General features: G+C 34.6%; 1 protein-coding gene across 1 annotated transcript in view; it reads left to right on the forward strand.

Moving 5' to 3' along the window:
* Positions 1-793: 793 nt before the first annotated feature.
* LOC106721377 (forkhead box protein K2) overlaps positions 794-25622 on the forward strand; it is a 37514-nt gene continuing 12685 nt past the window's right edge. The window contains exon 1 of the mRNA XM_045679675.1: positions 794-1579. Coding sequence (XP_045535631.1) covers positions 1215-1579 — 365 coding nt within the window. The 5' untranslated portion in view covers positions 794-1214. The remainder of the gene's footprint in view (positions 1580-25622) is intronic.

Raw genomic sequence — 25622 nt, forward strand, 5'->3', positions numbered from 1 at the left:
TTCAATTTATTCTTTGAATGAAACATTTTAAAAAATTACTCACCGCTAGAATCAATAGGAATAATATACTGAATGATTTTAAGAACTTAATATAAATATCATGAGAGTAAAAGAAACAGGAATGAAATTGAAATTTAATAAGCTGAAAGTGGTTGCAGATTTCTTTTTATTTACAAATATAATTTCACACTTAAAAAAACAAATTTGCACAAAATGTCATGTCTGTCAAATGTCAATGTCAAAGTATCGAAATCTACTTTTTTTTACTAAAAATTGAAAAAGCAACACGAACACCATTGTGGTGTGCTACAAGAAAAATGTTTTACGACGCTTCAACTCAAACATAGCAGCATTGAACTTGAATTTCGATGAATTTTGCGGTTTGGGTTGATTGATCCAAATGTAATAGCGGCTTTTGTTCTTTTACTTTATTTAATTTCTTTCCACATTGTGCAAAATAATCAAGACATATCAAGACAATCAAGACAAGAGCTTGAACTAGCCTAGAAATCATATTGTCTGTTGAATCTGAGGTTTTAAGCAGAAAACATCTCTTAACATATTTAGGCGGTCCGTTGCTCGTTTGCCCCCTTCTCCTATAAAAAAAAAACATATGAAAACCTCATTATTTACCTCAAATTATTTACTTTACACAATACAAAGTCCTTTTAGCTTTTACATCTAAAAATCCTAAAACGACAGTTTGACGATGTTAACCAACTGAAAATATTCTGATTGTAAAAATTACATGCGTAAAATGGAACTAGGGAATTTGTTGCTTTTTGTTGTGTCTACAGATGGCGCACGGAACCTTGTATACTGCGTATGCCGATCTGACGTTTTTGGTTATTTTTGTTCTCGCCTCGTGTTTACTTTAGTGTCTAATTTTGGTCCAATTGCGAAAATTTTGTTGTGCAACACCTCAAAAGTTAATATTTCGATAGGAATCGTGTCCCGACGCTGAATAATATCGATCCACGCTTCCGGACTAGATATATGTATACAGTTTTATCACGTGGTGGTGTGATTTATATAATTCTTGTTTACCGCACTAGCTGAAACTTTGCGCATGTGCGTCCCGTCCGTAACCTCAAAGTGTAGTACGGGGACGGATTCGGCAGTTTCCGGATATCCGGGTGGTTCGTTGGAGCTGTGATGTGCCATCGTGAGGGTGTGCGGCCCGCGGGACAGCGTTGGTGAAACACGCGCCGGAGATGGCTCAAACTCAGTTCACGCGGAGCTCGGAGAGCGACGCATGGGCGCTGCTCGCGCTCAAATCAGCGCCCGCCTCGCCGTCGAAGGTGCAATGGGCGCAAGAGCCGGCGCCCCTCGCCATCGCGAGACTCGACGGTCGGGATTTTGAGTATCTAATTCGGCAAAAACGGGTCATAATAGGGCGGAATTCGAGTCGCGGTCAGGTCGATGTAAACATGGGACATTCGAGTTTTATATCTCGCCGGCATCTGGAACTGTTCTATGACCACCCGGAGTTCTACCTCACGTGCAACAGCAAGAATGGCGTGCTCGTCGATGGTGTGTTCCAGCGCAAGGGGTCTGCCGCGATGCTGCTGCCCAAAAGGTAAGCAATTTGTATCCTCATACAAAAATTTATATTTTGTTTGTAAACATTATTTTTTGTTTATACCTACTTGATCGATTTTTTCCATAAAGGTTAAGTAATTATGTAGCAATTTGTTTACGTTTTGTTAATTGTAATTTTTGAATCAAAAATTATTATTCTAATAGAAATTAAATCATCTTCACTAGAATAACTTCCCTTATATAATAATAATGATTAGAGCATAATTTGTCTATGTTGTCATCAAGTTTGTATCATATTGCTTTTCATTCAATTTACCAATGTGTAAATTGTAATTTAAGTATTTCTAATTTGTCTATTATTACGTTTAATTGCTTGATGATAAATCTTAAGTACAAATGCCATGTTGGGAATTTGTCCAAATTTTATTTTTGTATTGTGTGGGTGTGTGTATTTATATATACAATTGTCTCACAAATTAAGCTATTAGTCATCACATGTTGATGACATCATGTCATTAAATTCTACACACACTGATATATAAAGTGTGAAATATTGTAGCACTATCAAAAAAAATTCTAGTGAAATACAAAAATTTTGTTGTCATTCTTGAAAACAATTATTGCTTTTTGCGTAAAAGATATGTATGTCATACTGAATTTCACATAATATATGGCTTATTACAATTATAATGTATGGACTTAAATATGGGTTTCTACTGCAGAAGCTTCTGAACAAACACATGTTGTTTCTGTTTCATTCAAAGATAATCAGAGGGATGCCATATTTTTTTTTAAATTATTTTCTAATATCCGAATACATAGTAGATTAATGAATTCGGATGGAACCAAACTTTTGTTTAGAATTTTACGGGAATGTTTTTAAATAAACTTAAGGCAATTACAGTTTGAAAACACATTTTTGATAAATACAGCATGGCCTGCAACCACTCAAGTTATGTGTCGAATTAGGGAAAATAAAATACTTTTTTTTTACTTGTTTTCAACAAAAAAAACAACATAAACCAATATCATTATATTTATATGTCAAACTTAATTTTTGGACACCTATTTAAAGAAATTCCACAAACAAATGAATATGAAATTGACACAGTTACAGTTAATGTAGGAAAGAAGTGCAAGTACATAAACCCGTTTTAATAAATAAAAATTTGAATAATGGATTTATTGTGAATAGTAAACTGCTGGCATATGAAAATGTTGAGATGGTTGGCTGTTTATGTTTAGTGGTCGACATTAAACAAAACATTACTCATTACTCTTCTGTCAGAACTGTAATACTTAATATTGTGTTATTTATAATATTAGTATTAAAGTACATTAATAAATATAAGCAGCTTTATATAAATAACTAGCTTTTACCCGCGACTCCGTCCGCGCGGAAAAAAATAGAAAACGGGTAAAAATTATCCTATGTCCGTTTCCTGGTTCTAAGCTACCTGCTCTTCAATTTTCAGTCAAATCGATTCAGCCATTCTTGAGTTATAAATAGTGTAACTAACACGACTTTCTTTTATATATATAGATAAGTTATTAAAGATAGTATTTAAATAATATACAGTTGAACCTGGATACGCTAGAAACTTCTATAAATTAGTCAATGTCTGTTCCCTATGGATGAACTCCATAAGTGAGAAACCTGTTTAAGTGAGGAAAATATTGCGATCCCTTGGATTCTTGCTTATCCAGATTTTACTGTACTGGAAACTGATTTTTGAACTTAATATGTTAAAAGTTATAGTGACAACTCGTTCACTATGTTCAGCTACATTTTTTTTTCATTTCAACATTTTGGGAATGCTGTAAAAGGTACTGGCCATTTGTGCAATGAATTTAGTTCCTCAGTTCATTCTATTTGTGTACATAAATAACACTACATTAATAAGTTTAATTCATCATTTAATTTGGACCACATATTTGTAATGACAGATAAAACGATAGTAAATTGCTTCATTCATTATTTTCTCTGATTGCTATAAATTTATAAAATAAACAAACTCGTTTATCAACTGACAGAGTAAACAAATAGTTGCGAGGTCATTAGATGTCCATATTTGTTTTGCGTGCACTCTTTTAAAGATAAAAAAATGTAGATAGTGAAAAATGTGTTGTTAATCTTTGAATGATATGGCGTGTGTTTTTGAGACCGCATGTTGACTGAATTGTACTCTGAGATTGGATGATGAAATATAATGTAATACTAATACATGTAGTAAAGTTAATTTTTTATATGCAATTCATATTGTAGGAACTTATTCCACACTAAACTAGCACATTGTTAGTGTCTATGTAAGTTTTTTTGCCAAAAAGTAACATGTTGTTTGGTATATGACATGGTTATACAAGTTTGTTATTTTCTTGATTTGTTTTTAAAACTGTTGATCATTCTCTGTAAAAAACATGTTTAGATACAAGTTTTTTAGCAATGGAATTTCACAGTAACACAACCAAAATCAGTGATGTTTCTTTTTTTACATGGTAAATTATAATTTTAATGATGACATGCATATTTATTTTAAAGTTAAATCATGATTTTAATTTTTTTCCTGTCATGCTATGCAAGTAAAAATGCTTATTAACATCAGTTAAGTTTTTAAGATTAGTAATGACTGTTGAATATTTAGATTTACCTCTAAAACAATTATTTGTGTGTAAACATTTTAAACAAAGGTAGTTAAAAAATTAAACAGTTTACTAGCACAAGCCTTACTTTCAGTGAAAAATGTACGTCACACTAACTAGTTTATTATTATTTCATATTTGTTACTTAGCAAGTTGAGTATAAATTTTCCATTACTTTACACCTGCACAGTATGTATCACTTAGTGGAGTATTTAATTAAAGTACTAACGTTAGTACGAGGTCATCGGTCTATCTACACGACAAAGGGTGTTTCATCTTCCTACACGTTCCTCCCACATTTTCCCTCCTAACGTTTATCCTAAAGTCTCTGAATAGAGTAATATGGATAGTGTTGCAAGTCATTAAATCTGTATTGATTTTATCAGCTTTTTCTTTAGTTGAATAAGCCAAAGTCATCTACCACTTTGGCTAATTCAACTACTGATCTAGCATATTTTAATGCAGCTACAAGAAATGTTGCAAATTATTTTTTTTAATAAAGTTTATTTCACATCAAGAATTTGAATTTAAAGTAGATAATAATTATTTATGAGCTGTAGCTTTTTACTTATATAATGAATATGAATGTTTAGATGTATGGATGGATGTTTGAAGGTATTTCCAGAATGTCTCAATGGATCTTGATTAAATTTGGTAAAGATGTGCATCATAGTCTGGAAGACCACATAGGCTTCTTACTGAGTTTTTTAATACCGCGTAGATTGCTAGTAGGCTAAATAAAATAACTTGTTTGTTTTTTCTTCTTAATAAGTAGTCAAAATAAAATTACTTAATGTAGTTGGTTGTATGTGCATATATAGAGATTATTTTAAATACCTATTAAAGGATTATTTGTTTCGGTGTTTTTCCTCGTGAGGCAATATTTTACAACATTGTTTGTTTACAGCAAACTTGAAAGGTAATTTTGTTTTCGAAGTCTATTTTTAAATACGTCCTCGTCTAGGGATTTCCTTTGTCCCAGTTATCGTAATAGTTACGAATGTTTACTATTTGTTTTACAATGTTTTATGTACATAATTTTACATTTGATGAGGACAGTAATATAGAGCATGTTGAATAAATAGTAATATTAGTAAAAAAACTATATAAATAGTTGTGATTTTAAATATTTTTGTGCCTTATTATGTTACTGACCAAGTGTACAATTTATCTTTTATTGTTTTTCTTGTTGGCAACTAATGCAAAGAGAAAATCAGTAGCTTTAGTATTTTATTCTGTTTCGTGTACATAACACAGTTTTCATTAGTTTTATCATGTCTGGGTACTATAAGTTTATAGTTTTATTACATTATCTATTGTAGATGTCTGTGTGATTTGCTTACTTTATGATCGGGCCTAGTCACGATCGTGCCTCCGTGACTGTCACTGACCGATTGTGAATTACGTACCTTTTTAATTTCGCTATGTTTATTTATTTATTAAAAAAATTATTTCATGTTTATTGTTCAATACGAGAAATTGTAAACTGAAAGTTAATAACACGTCAATTTAGGAATAAAGTATAGTATATACAACTAGCTGCTAGTTAACGATATGCTTCGTAAGATTGTAAACTGACGGAATTCGCTATCGATCGATGACATCAATATGTTGTGTGCTATGTAGAGCTCAAAGGGGACTTGTATTTGTGGCACATACAAGGTGGCGCCCTCGCTATCTTACAGACGACGGACATATGCCGGTCTAGCAATGTTTTATTTTTTTATATTATTGTTTAATTACTTTACAAGTACAAGGTGTAGAACCCGACATTTTACTTATCACGTCGGAAACAAATGTGCTCTTCAGCTCGAAGTGCCAATTTAACCGCAACATTAAATAATTTGGGCAACTGCAGTTATTATGTAGGTAATGCGGGTTTTCCTAAGAGTTTAAGGAGTAAGATATGCAGTGGGTAATACTTGTTGAAACATCTAGTAGTAGGAAAAGTCCTAACAAGGTGACTTTTAATAATAAAATAGTGATAAATAAATAAACTTTAGCAGGAGTCTACCAGAACCTTGTTATTTGTGTATAAAGGACAGATAAATATGGGTAAATAGTGCTACATCCTGTTATTTACATGATTTGGGCGCGCCGCTATGAGGTCACTATGCTGGCCAATTGTCCACATGTGTAAGGATAGAGCCTATAGTGTGGACACCGGTTCGATCCAGTTTCATCTGAATTTTGTATCAGTGATTTTTATCGGTTCGGTTAAATGTTTTATCAGTACATGTATATTTTAAAATTCGTCTTCAAATGTAAAACGTCTTGTTTTGAATTCAGAACCGTGCGTTTCTATTGCAAAAACAATTGAGCGAAAATATCAGTCTATGCTCACGTGCTTCTGCAGTGGGAACTAGGGCATCGAAACTCGGTTCAATTTTGAAAACCCGGGTTTTCGGGTCTAAGAGTATCAAAACCCGGGTAGACCGGTTTTTTCGAGCATTTCGATCTTTCCATTGAAATTTTTTAAAATACACTAATCTGCGTTTATATATCGGTTTCCTACAATGAATACAAAATGTAAAGGAAAATAAAATGTCAATTTCTCGCAGGTCTTGGTCTGGCGCTGGCAAATTTTCAAGAGGTATATATATATATATATTGGTTGTGCGTTTAATCAGATTAACAATTTCGTTTAGCATTTCATCACCTCTAGGCCGATAAAAACAGTTTTATCTTCATTTTCAAAGTTCTCAAAATATTTACCCGGATTAGTCAAGTACTGTAGTGTTGCTGCTTGAGTTATTCTTCTTTTTGCGTATCGTTTGCCAATGCAGTTGCCATTTTGTGACTTAGTGGTGTCTTCATTTGATCCATTTTCTTCAAAGCAAATTTTAGGGAAACATCAGCTGTAAGTAAAGTTGCATCGCGTCGATATAGCGCCTCGATGACAGTTTTAATAACATCCAATATTTTATGGATCTCATCTATATTTCTCTAGTCATCATCAGTAAATGCAATGTCTGTTTTTAAAGCAATTAAAGCTTTTGTAATAGATATTTTCAATTTCAGAAACCGACCTAACATGGCAGAAATGCTACTCCAGCGCGTTTTCCCATCTAACAGCAGAGAGTACTCCTGTCCAAATCAGCTCTGACATGTTTTTGAAGGACGTCATCGTTTTTTGTCGATTTTTTGAAGATTTTTACCACTTTTCGTACTTTTGATACCAGATCGTTGTATATAAAATATGGTGAACTGAAAGACCCCATAAACGAGGATTCATTATTAAGTTCAACACCATCCTCGTCATTGTCTGTAGAATTTGTGTCGTCGTTAAATTCTACAGTTCGCAGTCTTTGAGCCAATACTGATGAAGGTAAATCTTCATCCTCGTCAAGTTCGGCAAGCTGAGCGACGTTTTCCTCGAAGCCGGCATTGTGTTTGTACATTACATCCACAATTGCCAGCTTAACAGCATGAGCGATGCATAGCTGATGGTATGACTTAAGGGACTTCCCTAATGCAACCACCCCCATATTCGTCCAACTTGGCCTAAATCAATTGTACGCATGAGGCTGCAATCAAGGACCTGTGAATTCGTATGAGACCTAGATTTCGAAAACTGCTATCCCTTGCAAAATTTGGTGAATGTAAAGTGAGCCCTATATAAGTTCTATTTTTATTAGATGTCCATTCATCGAATGATATCGCACAATTGATAGGAACGTAGCAACGAAGCTACGTTTTACATAATAGTTAATAATTTATCAAAGCGTATTTTTATTACATTTACTTATTATTGCATTCGAAGTGGCTTAAACTTAATAAATTACAAAAACAAAAGTTTTAAAAAAACCCGATAAACCCGAGTTTTAATAATCAAACCCGGGTTTTTTTGTAATCCTCAGAACCGGGAAAAACCGGGTTTTTTCGGTCCGGGTATACCCGGTCTCGATGCCCTAGTGGGAACTAACTGTAAATGTGACTTGTTGATTTATTCTTTTTCTTTACGTAAGCTGTTATTTTTAAAATGACTATGAAGAATTGTGTTTACTTTTTTATGTGATCGTTGGCTTATTATAATTTGATCGGGTCGAGTCGAGATTCGACTTAAAATATTCATACAGTTTAGTTTCTACTTAAGTAAGGCATCTGTTTTAAGATACTTCTCAACTGAAAAGACCTGATATAACTTATATAAAGTGCTTTAGGGCCGTGTGAAAGGATCGCAGTACTGAATACCATCAGTTCCGTCTGGTGTGCGCATTCCATTGCGGATAGCGAAAGTTGGTGAGTCATGACTCGCGACTTGCGGTCGTTCTTGGGGAACGACGCAGCAACTTCGACTACGACTCAACGTACCCAGTACACACAAATACACCGCGATTGCTTCATGAATTAATGCGATACGTTGTTTTGTTTAGCGTTAGTTTTATTGATACATAAAGGTGATGCGGAAAACTTAGTATGTTACTAAAACGTTCTGTTTATCAAAAAACCTAGGTTTAAACTGTCTATCTCTTTGATTATTGTTATGCTACAAGTTATATTAATTTTATACTTAGTTTACTTGCAAATAGACGCTAAAATCGCATAAAATGCCTTTATCTGTCTACTTACTGATGGACATAACAATTTTTACGCACATGTTACATAATGTAATACTATGAAGTGTTACTGTTAAAGTAGGACACATCCTCTAAGGACCGGACGAGAGACGCACGCGGCGACATCTGACAACGGAGATTAGCTTCGTCCAGACATGTAGGCGCGTGTCGACTGCGTGATGCTGAGTTGTGTACAAACTGTATTCATTTATAAAGCTTTTTTTTATACATTTGTATTGTCTGTTTACACTTATGATTTTTCGACGCGAAATGTAACTTTTTATGTAATCAAATAGTTTAGGCAAAGATTACCGAGTACTTGAACCAAAATAACCCTCGCCTGATTGCAGTCTCGTAATTATTAACATTTCAATGATTTATGAACCACATTTTAGTCTTCATTGGCAGGTTTAAAATATAACAAAGTATGACTAATGTCTTTAACAATTGTTAAAGTAAATAATACACAGTAAGGTGTTATTCTGTTGGATTTCCCCATACTTTAAGTAATCTTATTGCTAATATCAATCAATATTCCGTACAGAAAACGCCATCGCTACTGTGATCAATACGCTACGTAACAAGGCCATTCGTTTGGGAATTCCAAATATGCCGTCAGTGGAAAAATTATTCACATTACGATTGTGGGTTGTTAGTCCTGAAAAAGTCCCGTTCGTTAGAATCACGTCGTGTAAGGATCAAGGTCGCAGACGTTGGGAGGGGTTCCTTCCTACCCCCTATCCACTCCTACCACTTTTTTCCTGTCGTGCGGAAACTTGCGTGCCTCGCTTCTCTAATACAGAGCTTGTGGAGAGCTCTTGAATTCTGATGAGCAGTATCTATGAAAAATCGATGTTACAAATCGCTTGACATTATTGGCCTAGTTACTGATTTGATAGTACTTTTTATATAAGGTAAAATCGAATCGAAGCGAACTTGGAGTAAGATGGTGTTACTTAGTCAAATTTTGCAAAATTTACTCGTACTTGATCAAACAAAATTGTAATGATTTTTATCTATAAATGTGAATTCTTATACCTTTATATTTATTTAATTTGTCATTAAATCTGTACCATAAGTGGGTATGCGTTATTTCACCAATACAAATCAATCCGCGAAGATGCACTTAACCTGTATACGTTGTCGTTAAGCCAACAAACGCACAACTATCGTAAATCAATCGAAAAAAGCTCTTAAGTTAATTGGTTTAAGATAAATCTTCCAGTGAAACGTTGAAACTTTTTTCTATTCAGCTGAGAGTGCACGATGTAAACATTGTTTGCTGATTACATTTTTAAATTCATCGACATCGACATCGACCCGCCGGCCTCGGACAATGAACACTAAAATGGCGTCGATAATATCCTAAACTTTTAATAAATATCTATATGTTAATAAAAATTGTAATGTCTGTAGTTAATATCGAATATATATATATGTCGTACACATGATGTATTTGAGTAGCACATAATGAAAAACCAGTTTTTAAAATTTTTGTCTGTCCGCAAAGCTGCGTTTGTTCCGGGTAATCTCCTGATCGGTTTGATCGATTTTGACGGGATTTGGAAGGGAAGGTAGATAGGCAAATTATAGGCTACTTTTTTAAATTCTCTGCTGATGAAGTCGCGGGCGATTGCTAGTTACCAAAAAATATCGATGAGAGTAAGTTTACCAGATTAAAATAATATCAAAAACTTCAAAATAACAAATTTATCACTATTGATTTTTTCATAGTTACTTATCAAAAGAACTGTGGGCTAAATTTGAAATATTGTCCATAGTATGACACAGAGTAATTGAATTACATTGTAATATGATTGGCCTAGATAAGCGTGCGATTGTACCGAGTCATGCAGGTACGGTGTATAGTTGTTTATTGTGAGCGAAGCAAGTTGTATTCACACTGCACTATCTGTGATAACTGCGACGGACGTATCTGCAGGGTAAAGTTCTACTCGCGCTGTTGTTTACACCGCGCTGTGACGAATTGTTTGTACGGACTGTTACGTAATATAAGAACATACGGATGCTTAATTTCATTATTTTAAATACATAAAAAAATTGTATTGCAGAATAGACTAAATTGTTGAATGATTACGACCAGCTTTTGTTTTTTAAGAGTTCTAAATAGAGCATTATATAGATGTTAGACCATAGATAGATTTGCTATTGCCTCGTGTCTTTAATTTTAATTATGTTTCATGAGACCGCTGTAATAAGTACTCCAGAATGCAGCCTCCCACTTGCCCTCCCACTGGGAGTTGGACCGACCACCCCTATCTCCTCAAAGGAGCGCTCGCATCTCGCCCAGACTCAGCTCATATCGATTTATAATCCAGTTGGGTTCAATGCAATCGGAGCACACAATATTATTACGCGGCAATATTACAAGTCTATTACGGAGTAATGTTTCTATCGTTTATGATTATTTAACAAAAACGTATTGAATTCTGCTTCGTAAGAATGTATGAGAAATAAACAAACCTATTAATAACAGTTTTCCGCGTTAAAACTGCAGAGAGAGAGAGAGAGAGCACTTTTTCAGCTAGTTAAAATTTCTCTCTTCCTGTCGTTTATTTTTTTGTCGCGTTTTCACGCTTGCTCAATAATAATCTCTTGTTTGGACAAGGTAAAGTTCATAACATTAAATTCTTCTATGGTTTGCACGTGAGAATTGTCGGCCGTATGTTCTTAGGGCAGCTGTCGGCGCGGCCCGCTAGCGTTGCGCAACCACTGTCCCCTGTCCCCGCTATTGGTAAACAACGTAGTACTTGTAATGACTACCATTGTACAGCGTGTTTGTAAATAGAAAATGTAGTTTTATGAAGTATATATAGTAGTATTAATGTAGAGGCAAAGTTTTTTCATACATCCTTGTTAAGAAAATCAACAGACGACTTTTGCTGACCTGCTGTTATGCTATAGCCTATCTTATTTATATTTTATTTTGCTCTTATTTCAAACGTTAGCAAAGCGATGAGATGCGATACCCATTTATGTAATACATGTGCTAAAACAGGTGCGTACCGCATGCAAAAGGCAACGTTTAGTGGGTCGCCAAACCTGTATTAAATGATAAATATTACACTTCGTTTTATATAAACAAAATTAATTCGATTTCTCGTAATTTTAAGGTTCAAAATTGCTTAACACGTTTCATCCATCTATTCAATACTAATTAACCTTCGAAGTGCCATAAAAACGTTAAGCGATGCCGTCAAAACAAACAATAGATCGTAGGTCGATGCGGCAACGAACATTTACTTCTAAGGGCCTCTAAGTGACACCTTTATACAATCAATGTTTTATTTATTTTTAAAAACTTTGTAACGAACAAAATATAAGTTTTATATCATCAACTATACCTATTAGTTTTTGTATTGAACTTAGTTGAAAAATTTAATTTTCTGTTAAGTTGTGAAGTTGGATAAAAATTCCATTAACGCTTTCATTCCTTCACAGAGAAATGCCAACGGGAAAAGTCATTCCTTATCTTATGTTTCTAAAATGAAAAATAGATTAACTCTCTGTAGAACTACCTTTAATAAATAAATTAAAAAGGTACATTTAACGATCGAATTGTTCATGTGACGTAGTTAGAAATTACTGTAATTTTAGTTAAAGAAAATACAAAATAAATAAATAAACTAGCATTTGAAGTCGAAATGTTCTCATCAACAATAATAAACCGTACTTCATCTTACTAAGTCAATATAGTATTAGCGCATTATAAAGTGACACGAGGTAAACCTGTTGTTATTCCCAACCTTTGTCAGTTCTTAGACTCTGTTTTAAAATTCAAATATTCTGAGAATATATGTACTAAGGTATGTTTGTATGACGTCACTCGTGTTAACATACAAGGCGTGGTATTGGTAACATGCTTCGACCGCATGGCTTGCCTCCAGCCCAAATAATTCATGTAATACATATGAAATGGTAACGATCAAGTCACGATTGCTATGTACTAACTTATTATAATGAAAACAAATCGATATATTTTATATAAATCTTTCACGAACATGTTAAAAGGATAGATGTATCAGTTTGCATAGACACATCTTCAAATTTATTTGGAACAAGACAAAAAGTTTTATAATTATCGTGGATGAAGTCATAAGTACCTACGATGCGTGTATTTTATCAGAGGCGATTTTTTTCTGACGCAATTAAGTGTAAACATAATTTAAGTATTTAAAAAATCTTTTGTCTATATGGCAATTATATATGAGCAAAAAGTAAAGCTTTTGATTACTCATTGACTATGTTTATGACATTGGTGACAGTGTTATTGAAACCTTAAGATGAACGTGAGATATCCATCCTCAAGTTTGCACAACACTGTACATTGCGTTATTTATTTTGTTCCATACGTTTATCATCATAGTAATAGTTGTTAGATCATGTAACAATACATTCGTTGAGTTGGACAGAAGCCCAAGAAATTGTAGTCAGTCTCCGAGACGGAAATAGTTGCAACGAATCTGGTGGAACAGCGGACGGCTTATGTTGATTTGTCATTAATTTTTAAAAGTTGAAATAGAGAACCAAGATATTTTTACTAGCTGTATCAAAAATATGCGTTCAAAGGACAGCATCTGTTCGGACTAAAGTTTTAGTTCTTTATAAACTCTACTGCCGTTAGTTCAAAGAGCTCGCTTTGTACGTTCCTTACATTTTGTAATTGCATTTTTTCTCGGATTGTGTATAGAGGGAGCTCGTAGCGCTGGAGAACATTGGATGCAGCGAGAGCAATGCTCTGAGTCTGCAGCGATCGGTGCAGTGTTGTCTATTTGTAAGTGTCGTTTGCAATCGTGATCCCATATGTACACCCGGGCACACAAGTGCGAATAATTTGTGTGATTAAATTTATAGAAGTTGATGTAACCTTTTTAAATTTACGCGGATAGAATTTCAACTTATATTCCAGTAAGAATAATTACATAAAGCTATAAATTTATTACCATAAATTTGTATAAAAACAAACTTGATTTGATAACACTTTATTTTGGGTCAATTCTAAAAATATCTTGGTAATTAGTTTAGTGGCACGTGTGATATGATAGATGATTGATGTTAGTAATAATCTAAAAATGAAAAATTAGTACACGGCCTAGACATTTTTTATAAGTTTACCACCCAACCACTGTCTACCTTATGTTAAGATGAGGTTGAAAGATATTGCGTTTGGTATATGCCTATCCATTCTACTCTTAAAGACAACCATGTATACTTCGACTAAAAACGGACACCGGCGATTTATTCCGACCCTTTGCTCTACACACAGAGAACGTCTATTCGAATCAATAAATTCGAACACACTGTACAACGTTTACCGAAGGAGACCTGCATATTTAATCGTTCGATGATACTGTCAGTACTTGTGTGGTGCATTGTACAGTCCGCGTGGGCGACGCCTGCTTATCGTATGTGCGCGGCGTGTTGTGCTGCATCTAGGTGTACTGATAAGCATAACATACCTTCGCATTGACGGCATTCGGTATCGCCATCGATAACGCCCATATCGCTGATATCATCTGTATCGGCGATGTAGATGTTGCCATCCTATGTCGTACAACTTGTTTATGTTGTTTTGTAGTGGAATTTGTTCAACGTAGCATCTTTATTTTGATATTTAGTAATTTTTATACTTAGATACTGGTTTAGTTGTTGCAATGATGGGGGAGAAAGATAGGGTCCTTCGAAGTTAGATTAATTAGAGTAAGAAAAATATTTTTATTATTACAACTGAAACCGTGAAGGCTTGTAAAAATATATTTATGAAGATAATTAGACTTCATTAATCTGTGCCATATATATGTAGTATTATCTTCTAAAATATGATTATAAACAAGACTGGTGATATCGGGTGTTATTAAAATAACGGTTTTAATGTTTTCTTGAGAAAATACAACCTAATTATTATTGAGTCTGGCTTTAAGACCTTTCCCAATTTGTAAAGCATTTACATATGTGATTTTGATTTTACGATATCAAATACCACATACTCAATACCTGATACGAATCTGAAAAACGTTTAGGATAACTGTATCCAGTAGGATTCCTTTAGTTTCCTTATACTTTCTGCTATGAAGCTAGACTTGTATTAACTTGCCTTTTTTGTACATTGTTTATTGATCTTTTGACGAGTTTGGTTGCTAAGTGAGCGTACGAAGTGCGTCAGAGTTTGCGTGAGGCGACATTACAAACAGACTACGATATGCCGGCGCCACTGATATTACGATGGTGGTATGCGTCACAATAATACAACAATTGTAGCCGCGCCTCGTTTATACTATTGTTGCTGATATGGCAAATTGTTGCCAATTATTAATACAGTTGTGGCGGACAAAAGCCGATGATTTGATACCAATTAATGGTTACCTTAACAGTCCAAATTTCTCATATTAAACTTACGATACACAACGAAAGAGCGCGGCAGAAAAGGGAAATCAATAAAGCGATCCGAAAAGATTCCAATTTTGGTACTTGATGATTCAGTGCGTAGGGATTTAAAAGAAGACTAGCCGTGGGTTTCTTACACCAAAATATATCATCCTTGTCATTATGTTTGACAAAACATTGACAGCAATGTGTTTTAAACGGGATTTTGTTTTTAGAAACCTAAGGTAGATGGACTAGACTGGGTCACGATATTCGATTAGTTATGTAATAGTATCAAAATTATTAGGTCGCGGTATAGAGATATACGAGACAAGCGACAACAGGTGCTATTTTGGTAATTACTCTGCGATTTTACGTGGCTTATCTGATGTGCGCGGTGAGGCGAGATGTAGGTCGAGATCCGATAAGCGGACGCGGCTGCTGACAGCCCCACCTCCCACCTCCTAACCCCACGTCTTACCTCTCTTATACCTTTTCCTTTAGGTTGCTGCTAAAATAAAAGGCTTGTTTTATACCTAGTTGTATGTGGGAATCTGTGCGTTTATAGATGTTTTTTTTATATTTTTGCAATATAAATTCTAGAGGGGGGTTAAAACCTCACTGGACTCTTTTCATTATATTGTAATTTTTTATTTTTATTTTACTTCTTACTAATATTATAAATGCGAAAGTTTAAATGGATGGATGGATGTTTGTTTGAAATTATCTCCGGAACGACTCAATGGATCTAAATGAAATTTGGCACAGATGTAGAACATAGTCTGAAAGAACACATAGGCTACTTATTAAGTTATCTTTTTAATTCCGCGCGAACGCAGTCGTGATAATATTGCATTAGAAACAGGTTTCGTAATACATAATGTTTGTGCCAGTGTCAGGTGTTTGTTGACGTGTTTTTATTTGTTGCGCAATCATTGAACTTTGTGTTATTTTTATATCGTAAACTAGTTTAATACAGAAAGCAATAAATCTTGTTCTATTCAATTTTGTGTTGCGATTAGTTGTGTTCTAATTTGATTGTGCTTGTTTATACATTAAAAATAAAATGAATAAAAGAATATTTACTTCTTGCTGAATATTAAAAAAATACTAAAAGCACTGACATTTACATATATTTGTATGTATCGAAAGTAAATAAATTTTTAAAATATACTACATGTGAATTAGGAGAAATATAAAAGAGTAATTGTTAGTTTCCTGGTATTGTTGCGAACGCAGTTTGTTACATTTTGTTTTTATTTGATGCGTCTTCGTTACGGTCGGCTGCATTGCCAAAAATACATGTATTGCACGTTGAGTTTGCGCCGCACCAGTGGAGACGCCTGACGACGCGCTGACCTATTTCAGTACATCGCGTTTGTTTACAATGCCGCCGTCGACGTCGCAGCCAAAATACCTTTGCCCCTCTCCTCTTATACTTCAGTAGTCGATAATTTCATCTCGGCTTACCTATTGAATTAGATACGATATAGAGCACGTAATAAGAGTCAATGTTTAAAGATTTGACAGATGACATCCATATATATAAAATTCTCGTGTCACGGTTTTCGTTCCCGTACTCCTCCGAAACGGTTCGACCGATTCTCATGAAATTTTGTGAGCATATTCAGTAGGTCTGAGAATCGGTCAACATCTATTTTTCATTTTTTTTATTTTTTATTTTAACTGCGCGCGGACGTAGTCGCGGGTAAAAGCTAGTTTTTAAATAAATTTAATCTAAACACCATCACCATCTCTCTGTCTCTATTCCACTCTATGCAGGGACTTTTCTAACCGACTTTCAAAAAGAGGTTATCTAACCGCCTCTATGTTTTTTTTTTAAATATTGGTCACCTTTCCTATAATTAGTAAGACAAGGGCTTAACACTTTCGTGTCCAAACAATGGCAAAGCGAGACGCGGCAAACAGACGTTGCCCCTACTCATTAGCAAACCAAATACGGCTCTGAAATCTGCCGCCGCCGCCGTGCCGCGTCGCCGGCCGCGTGGACATGTCGCAGACTAATAGGGTTGTCCCTAATAAGTTATCATTGATTTTTTTGACAATCAAATCTTTAATAATAATTATTTTATGTACAAATTAATAAAGAAATTAAAAAAGCGATGTTGTATAACCTATAGTAAGTAGAAGATATTTAATAAATCATTTTGTGTAGTTTATTTACAAGTGATTTTTGACATCCCGTATTTATACAGTGTTATAATTTTTCAAGCTGTTTCCTTTAAGTTATTCATTTTTGGCAACCTTGCGTATCATCCTCGTGTCCATAAATGTATATGGTCCCATATTTGGAATACACTCGAAGCTTTATTTGGCTAGTACTTTGGGGAGTCTTCCTTTGAAGTTACTTAGCGGTACTTTTGAAATGGCACAGGACGTCTTTTGCTTCAATATATATATATACTTGAATGTGAAAAATGTATAATATGTAGCTTTTTGTGATTAACATCTAAAAGTTTTTATTGTTTTTCTGTTCACACGGATTTTGCGCACTAATTTCGCTTTTGACCGAAATTTCTTAATAAAACTTGAACATTTTGAGGAGAATTATGCTCCCTGCGTATAAGATTGGGGATAAAGTCCATTAGCGTTATTACCATCCCTTTTTAATCAGATCATTTATACCTTCAACGGGACATCTTATTGATAGTATTATGGTTCAAATTTTTGCTTTCACAGCACAACAAAATAGGAAAGCGCTCTAACGAGTTGGATATTAAGTTAATTAGAACCTACTTGAATAAATTATTTACAGATTTTGAAAGAAAGATAAGAGACATTAAGGAGCTGGTCTTTATTTTGATTTGCAATTTTAGACTATAAGATATTACTGAATAAATAATTTCGATTTAAATTCTAAACTTGTGAAAGGATATCAATATTTGAATGGCAAGATTCGAACCTACAACCACGTGGTCATATCTGTATTCACGTTTCGCTATAAGGCATTTGACGTTTACTTATCAATGTAGTCGGATGTAATTCGTACCTCCTTATTTCCTAGTACATGGCAATCAGGTTAATACGTAATTATTGTCGATGGCGAAGTCGCACGCGGTAGCCCCACCATGACTTTCGCCTTCAGGGTCAGTGATCCGAGACGCGCTGACGCCGCGCCAGACGTGCCCCAAGCAACAAGACATGCGTCATCCTAAGCTATTCAGCATTCTTGTTTACCATTTGTGTTGGGTTTGTTGCGAAATTCGACTATTGATTTTATTTGTTGTATTTGTCTTTTTGGTTGTATATGACGCATAGAATAATAACGTTGACGAATAGCTGCAGTATTAAAATAATTTACTAACTTCTTAATGAATTAAGAGAGATTGCACGTTGAATCCAATATATTGTAATATATTGTCTTTGTTATATGAGGATGAAGTGTTCTTTGTGCTCGATGCTTTGCTTTCAGTTTTCTTTATGAATTAATATTTGTACTTAGAAATGTTTTTTTTTTTGTTACAGGTAATTATTGCAATGGCCAGATACTGGTAACGGGAACTTCAGAGAACAATGAGTTAATGGTTTAAGGTATAATCAAAATTAAAAAGAAAGAGTTTCCCTGTTATTATTGTTATTGTTCAATTATCTCGATAGCTATCCCAGATATGCACGCTATCTATAGTTATAGGTTAAGATTAGAGATATGATTGAATGAAGAAAATCCGTGTTAAAAGTTTTTTTCTTGGGAAAGCACATAGTCCATATTCACATACTAACATGAACACGGTCATACAGAAGTGTATCAATCAAACGTCTCATGCTATTATAAACGGTATTTTCTTTTGTTAGAACCGGTTTTCACTAGCACATATTTGTGCACGACCAGAAAGTTGTGGGACATATCAAAATGAGTCTTATTGTAATTGCATAAGAGTCTATTTTATCGTAACGTGATCGCGGTTAGCAACAGACGGTATATCAGTCTACGTCGGAGAGCATGTAAAGGTTGACCATTTATTAAGTACTGGTTCTTAGGAACTGACTCAATGAAATTTTAAATAAAAGAGGAAATCGCCTTTGAGGCAATACTCAGGTTATTTGAACTTCTGCCACCGTAAGTCTTTCAAAGATTGGAAACGAAATTAACATAGCGTTGCCTTGTTCTTTTTGTTATGTTTAATGTAACGCGCTAAGCGGCGCGTTGGCGCGACACGAAGAATCTTGCACCGACCGGATATAGCGACGATTGCGCAGATAAGTGCGTCTAAACCGGATAGCGTTGTGCGAGTAGTATGCCCTCTACATATTGTTCCTTCACCCTACCATTTGTAGAGTATTTGTAAAGGGTAAGGAAAAAGGGAGTGGTTTAGTTGTTAAGCACTTGACCGGACTGGAGCGAGATATAAACGTCCAGATTAGATCCCCGCCATATGTATAAATGTGTTTTTCGGCTTCAAAATTTAATACGTACATTAAACCAACTTTCTTACATTGAAAAACTCAAAGATATGAAGTCAATCAAGGGCCAGCGTAGTTGACTATGGCCTAGTTCCCCCTAAATCCGATAGGCTGCTGAGCTCCTCGGTGGTGACATATATAAGCAGAAGACATGACAAGGTAACAGTGAAAGTCCTCTTGATAGTTGTCATACGAATTAGGTACTGTTATAAGATTGTTTTCATTAATATAGATGAAATAGACGAAACAACTTCTACTAACGTCTATAATTGAGTGAAAGTATGGAAAAAGATTCCTAGTTTGACTCCCATATCGGTCAGTTCACAAAATCTAAGCTGTTTCTTATTATTTGAAATAAAAACGACGTACAAATTGTAGCAAGTATCTACGTCACTTGTCAGTCATTAGCGCGGCGCCGTGCTGGTGCAAATATAGCGAAGTGTGTCACGTCTAATCACAAAGCAGGTGTACACCGGTCCTGGTCTATGTCCCACTTAAAAACTTTATCTTTTATTATATTATGTTTTATGAAAGCCTAAAAACATATTTTAGATTTTACATTCTGGCTATAACGCACTTTTTTCATAATGACTTTAGTATCTCATTAGTTGAGAATTCACAAGTTTAAAAAAAACTTTACAATCTCAACTTTAAGTTATAATCCTGATTAAGCTTTTGTCATTTCCCTTTATTTGCTTACAGACTTTACTCTTAACGAAAGCATTTCCTATCTAATATATAAAATTCTCGTGTCACAGTTTTCGTTGCCATACTCCTCCGAAACGGCTTGACCGATTCGCATGAAACTTTGTGAGCATATTCAGTAGGTCTGAGAATCGGCCAACATCTATTTTTCATACCCCCCCCCCATTTTTTAACTGCACGCGGACGGAGTCGCGGGCGACAGCTAGTATTTTTATATAATTTATTTACTTATACGTGTTACCTCTCACTATGTCAGGGTATATTTATAACTCGCTGTGTTGACATTACGATAGTGCGTGGGCTACGCGCGTGTCTATATATATTGGTCGAGCACGCGTTTACTGCGTGCACTTCTGTGGACTCATCTGATGATGAGATGGTCTGCAAATAGTATGGTACAGCAACCATAATATCTGGGCGTGATTTACTTGTCAGTCAATAATCTTGAATGTGGATACAAAAACAGAGAGTTCCATCTTGAGCTTAGATGTAGATAGAGCCGTTATAAAAACAATTTGGTACCTAGGGCGTGTTGCTCAAATCGCTTCAATGAATCTTTTCGTTGAAAGTTGAGAGAAGAATTGTTTTATTAAAAGAAAACATTTTTCATATCGGCTATTAAATAATTGGTTTACATCAGAAAGTCACGTAATAGCAAAAGGTTTCTCACATATCAAAATATCTTTAACAAGGCATTTATTTGTCACAGTGACCTATTGCGGATGTGTTGCGTGTGTTTGAATGTTTATTGGAATTGGAATTTAAACCAGTTGTGTACAGTCGCCACGAAACGGCTCGAAATGTCTGCGCGCTTTGAATCGCGACCACACGAAGAGGACGTTCACTTCCTTGTGAATACCATCACGACTGTACCTAAAGTCATGTCAAACTATCTACGGATAGTAGGTATCTGAGATTAAAATCCCTGTTTAAAATATAATGTTATCTCTGTTATCTGTTATATGTGTCGCTTGTATTTTATGATATGAACAAATTACATTTAACATATGTATTTATCGCTTAGTAATCGTTCATGTATACTTATATTATTTAAAGCCTTGTCTTAAACCTATGTACTTTTAGTTGTGAATCAATGATGGCATTGACACAGCTAAAGCGACGCTAGGCGTAATGTGTGTGACTAATACAATGTATTCAGGTAAAAACAGAATGTATGAGGATAAACAGATTTAAATACTCAAAATATTATCGCATCAATTTCATGGAAGTTAGTCAACATTGTTTTTTAAAGATGTGACTAAAGTATACTTGTGTAAGATTTCTCATGATAGCTTTCAAAGTAATCAGTTATTTATTTTTGGAACGAAGTTCCTTATCGCGCGTTGTTAAAAGGGGCTAGACGGAAAAAATTCTTACGAAAAGTTGTCACGACACTTTTTGCTATATCACCATGGCAACGACGTGACAATATATAACAAAAATTCATAGAAATAAAATGTACTTCTTGTTAAGACTTAAGTTTTTTATGCATAGAATAAACATTGGTTCCTTCACTAATTAATTGAAAGGAACTTCGTTCCATCCGGGTGTCCCTTGACACCTCTCAAGTTTTTTTCTTAATTACCTCGTGGTAGAATACGGCTCGGTGTTCAACATTTTGACTCTAGCGTGCATTGTAGTGACAAAATAAATATTTATTTAAATTAATATTATAGAGATTTTTAATTTTTGTCAAATTTTAACAGGGGTTCTATTGGTGTAGTTTTTAGTAGCATGCAGTGTGAAATGTTGACACACAAAGCGATAGTACAGTCTTGTCCTTCAAGTATCTAGCGCCACACGCCCGCGTCCGTTGACTCAACGGTGACGTCACCAACTCCTTCCCTTCCCTGACGAAAATGACGTCACGATATAGCCCGCAGACGGAGTCTCTCGGCGCACCTTCCTCCCATTCTAGTGGCGACGTGGTGGCCGGCGCGTCATTGTTTGCAAATATGGTCGGCCATGTTGGTAATGCAAACTTTTTGTGCGGTCACAGCATGGCTTTTGATATGTTATTATATTTGTGATCAAGAAAAATAGATGTATATCAAATTGCTTCCTTTTAAGATTCACCGCATTTGATATAATGCCGTGGAATATATAAACGTTTTTATTTTCTTTGCTGTAAATGTTTCTTGTGGTCATTTTCTAACAACAGAATTGTTACAAAAGAAAACTTTCCACTGTTAAAGCGTACTTTAAAACTTCACTCAATTAAAATAACTAGAGTACCTGCTAACAAGACTCGTTGGCAATTTTAAGCGGCGACTAATGAACGAGTTTAAGTCACGAGATATTTTCATACTGTTCGTTAAATTGCTGATTATAAGTAGTACCCCTTGATATGAACTAAAGGTAGTCTTATTACATTGTCGATTGATCAAATGTACCGGCTTTATAATATTTAGATTAAAGCAGTGAAACACGAGATCAAAGTTATGATACGTCTCGTACAATTTTACTTCTTACTAATATAATGAATGCGAATATTTAGATGGATGGATACATAGATGTTTGTGTGAAGGTATCTCCGGAACGACTTAATGGTCTTGATGAAATTTGGCACAGATGTAAAGAACACATTGGCTACCTATTAAGTTTTTTTTTAATTCCGCGCGGACGGAGTCGCGGACGACAGCTTGTAAAGTAATTCCTCTTTCGACATTGTAACTAGATCTTATAATTAATTAATTGTATATTATTTTATCGATTTCTATTCGATTCCAGCAGTAACCAGTATGTTAATACATAACAAAATATCAAGCATTTCAATATTATTGTTGTATTATGTAAAATAAATCGTGGAATCCAGTTTGCCCAGCGTGGAAATCTTTTGGTCCACAAATATCAGATTAACATAGGTACATATAAGCCAAATATTACTTGTTACTAATATTATAAATGCATATTTGTATGGATGGGTGGATGGATGTTTGTTAGACGGTGTCCGCAGAATAACATCATGGATCTCGATGAAATTTTGTATATATGTAGAGCATAGTCTGGAGGAATACATAAGCTACTTACTAAGCTTATTTTAAAATTTCGCACAGACGGAGTCGCGGGCAAAAGTCATCTTCATATATGACAAGAAACGTAGTATAGTAACATATTTCTGATGTTTACGAATAAATTATGAAGACTGACAACCAGTTTTTTTTTTGGTTCGGACAAATATTAGTGATGTCACATGTAGTATAAGGTTTATCCCAGTATGGTTAAAGCGTAAAAATTAATTTATATCTTAATGATGTTTTCAATTAGTCAGATATTATCTATTAAATATTCATTAAATCAGTCGACTTCAGAGTAATATTTGCAATCGGATTATCCTGTTAGGTAAGTTTTTATTTTTATTGGAACTATTCTATTATTAGTCTATGTGTTGCTTTAAAGGTCGGTATGTCTGATTCATTGTGAGTTTATAGTCTCTGGCTTATTTCTACTTGTAAATAGGTTTTTAAAACGTGACTTTACAAAATAAAACAAAAGGCTGTTGAGTATCTTACAATTGTGAACCAAACCAAGTTTGTCTATTGAAGAAGAAAAATATTTATTGCCACATAAAGAATATAAAACAAAAAAAAAAACAACACACACACACACACGCACAAGGCACAAACTTGGTACTATTGGAAGTTGTTTCGTGTTTTTTGGAATTCTCTGATATCACCAATAGTTCATTGGTAACACATTCATTGTCAGTTTCTTACTCGCTAGTACGCGAACTTTTGTATACGATATGATTTCTTCACAACATTTAGAGCAATGGAAGTTTCTAGTGCCATCTTGACACTCTCCTAGTCTTTGTTTAGAACTTTGTGACGCGTAGCACCATATTTATAATCTAGGACAGTATAATTCCTATTTACTTGAGAAAAAATATAGTAAGTCTTGCGATTTGTGTATGTACAAATATGACAGAGGTATATAGAAGATTACATCTACGAAGAAATGCCACAAGTTTAATGGTTAATAAAGAACTTATTGGTGGTGATTAACTGGGAAAGTTGTAGATTCTGGGATTGACTGAGTAACTAATTCTGAGTGGAAAATAGACTATTTTATCAGTGAGTAATCCGTTATTTTGATACAACATTTGAATTTAATTTATGGTGACTTCATAACAGTTGTAATCAATAAATCTCATCATGACAACTTGCGGCAGGCGTATGCATCGAAATATACGTTCAGCATCTGTTTGTTGATATTTGACGTAGAAATGGCTGTTTTTTGCTTCGTAAAACTATCTTGCTCTAAAGGCAAACATCAAATATTTTTATTTAGTAATTAAAATTAAATGAATTGGTTTCTCTTTTAAATAGTAATAAATAAGTTCGATAGTAATATTATGTTAAGTTAAGATGGATGGATGGATGCTTGTTACCAGGTATCTTCAAAACGACTTAACGGATCTCAATTAAATTTGACATAGATATAGAGCATAGCCTGAAATAGGCTTCAAATTAGTTTTATTTTTTAATTACGCGCGGGAGACAGCTAGTTCAAAAATAATAGTAAAAAATTAATAAATTCATCAGAAGTATTCGCTGTGAACCAAGTATGTGAGAAAACAAGCCAACTTCATTTATTTAATGTTATTTACTTTGGAAACCAATAGGGACGTGCATGTTCCAGTCGACAGAGCCTGGCAGTCTACGCAAATAGGTTAAACAAGTCTGAACAAACACAGCCCTAGTGCCGGCCACCGAGACTAGGAGCGCATATTAAATTTGTATGTTAATATATTAAAGTTTATATAATTCATACAGCTTCCAGCTTTAGAAATATATGTTGTAGTATTGTCTGCTTTAGGAATGTTAAATACATCTCACATAGGTCGTAACTTCTACGGAATATTCTAGAAAAATTACAACAAATATACGTAGTGTTACACTTGATATGTGTTTTTCGTTTATGTTTTATCTAACCAGGGTGTCTTAAACAAAATCCGAGACACAAAAAAAACATTTAAAGTTTGTCGCGCGGCGGCGTGTCTGGTGTTCGGATCGGCTTTTGTTTTGGCAACATGGCCATTTACAGACAGGGCGGTTTGGCGTGGAGCGTCTCTGGGTCGCGGGACCTTCGCAAGGGCATCGACCGGGATGACGTCATCGCTGCCCCGCCGACTTACACCCCCTCGACTACAAGCCCCCGGGTTTTGTGTTGCCAACGCCCTGATTTGGATACAGACCAGTACTTTGATTTTTTTTACGAGTCTCGATGTTGTAGACTATTAAAAAAAATGTACATTTTAGTAATCACAGATGTTATGAATTTGGTTTCCCCGAAAAATTTGTTTTTATGAAGGTTGAAAATAAAACTTTGTAAATTCTGGCATTTTCCCGTAATGCTTGTAAGGATGTT

This window comes from Papilio machaon, chromosome 10 (assembly GCF_912999745.1).
Source record: "Papilio machaon chromosome 10, ilPapMach1.1, whole genome shotgun sequence".
Taxonomy (NCBI): Eukaryota; Metazoa; Arthropoda; class Insecta; order Lepidoptera; family Papilionidae; genus Papilio; species Papilio machaon.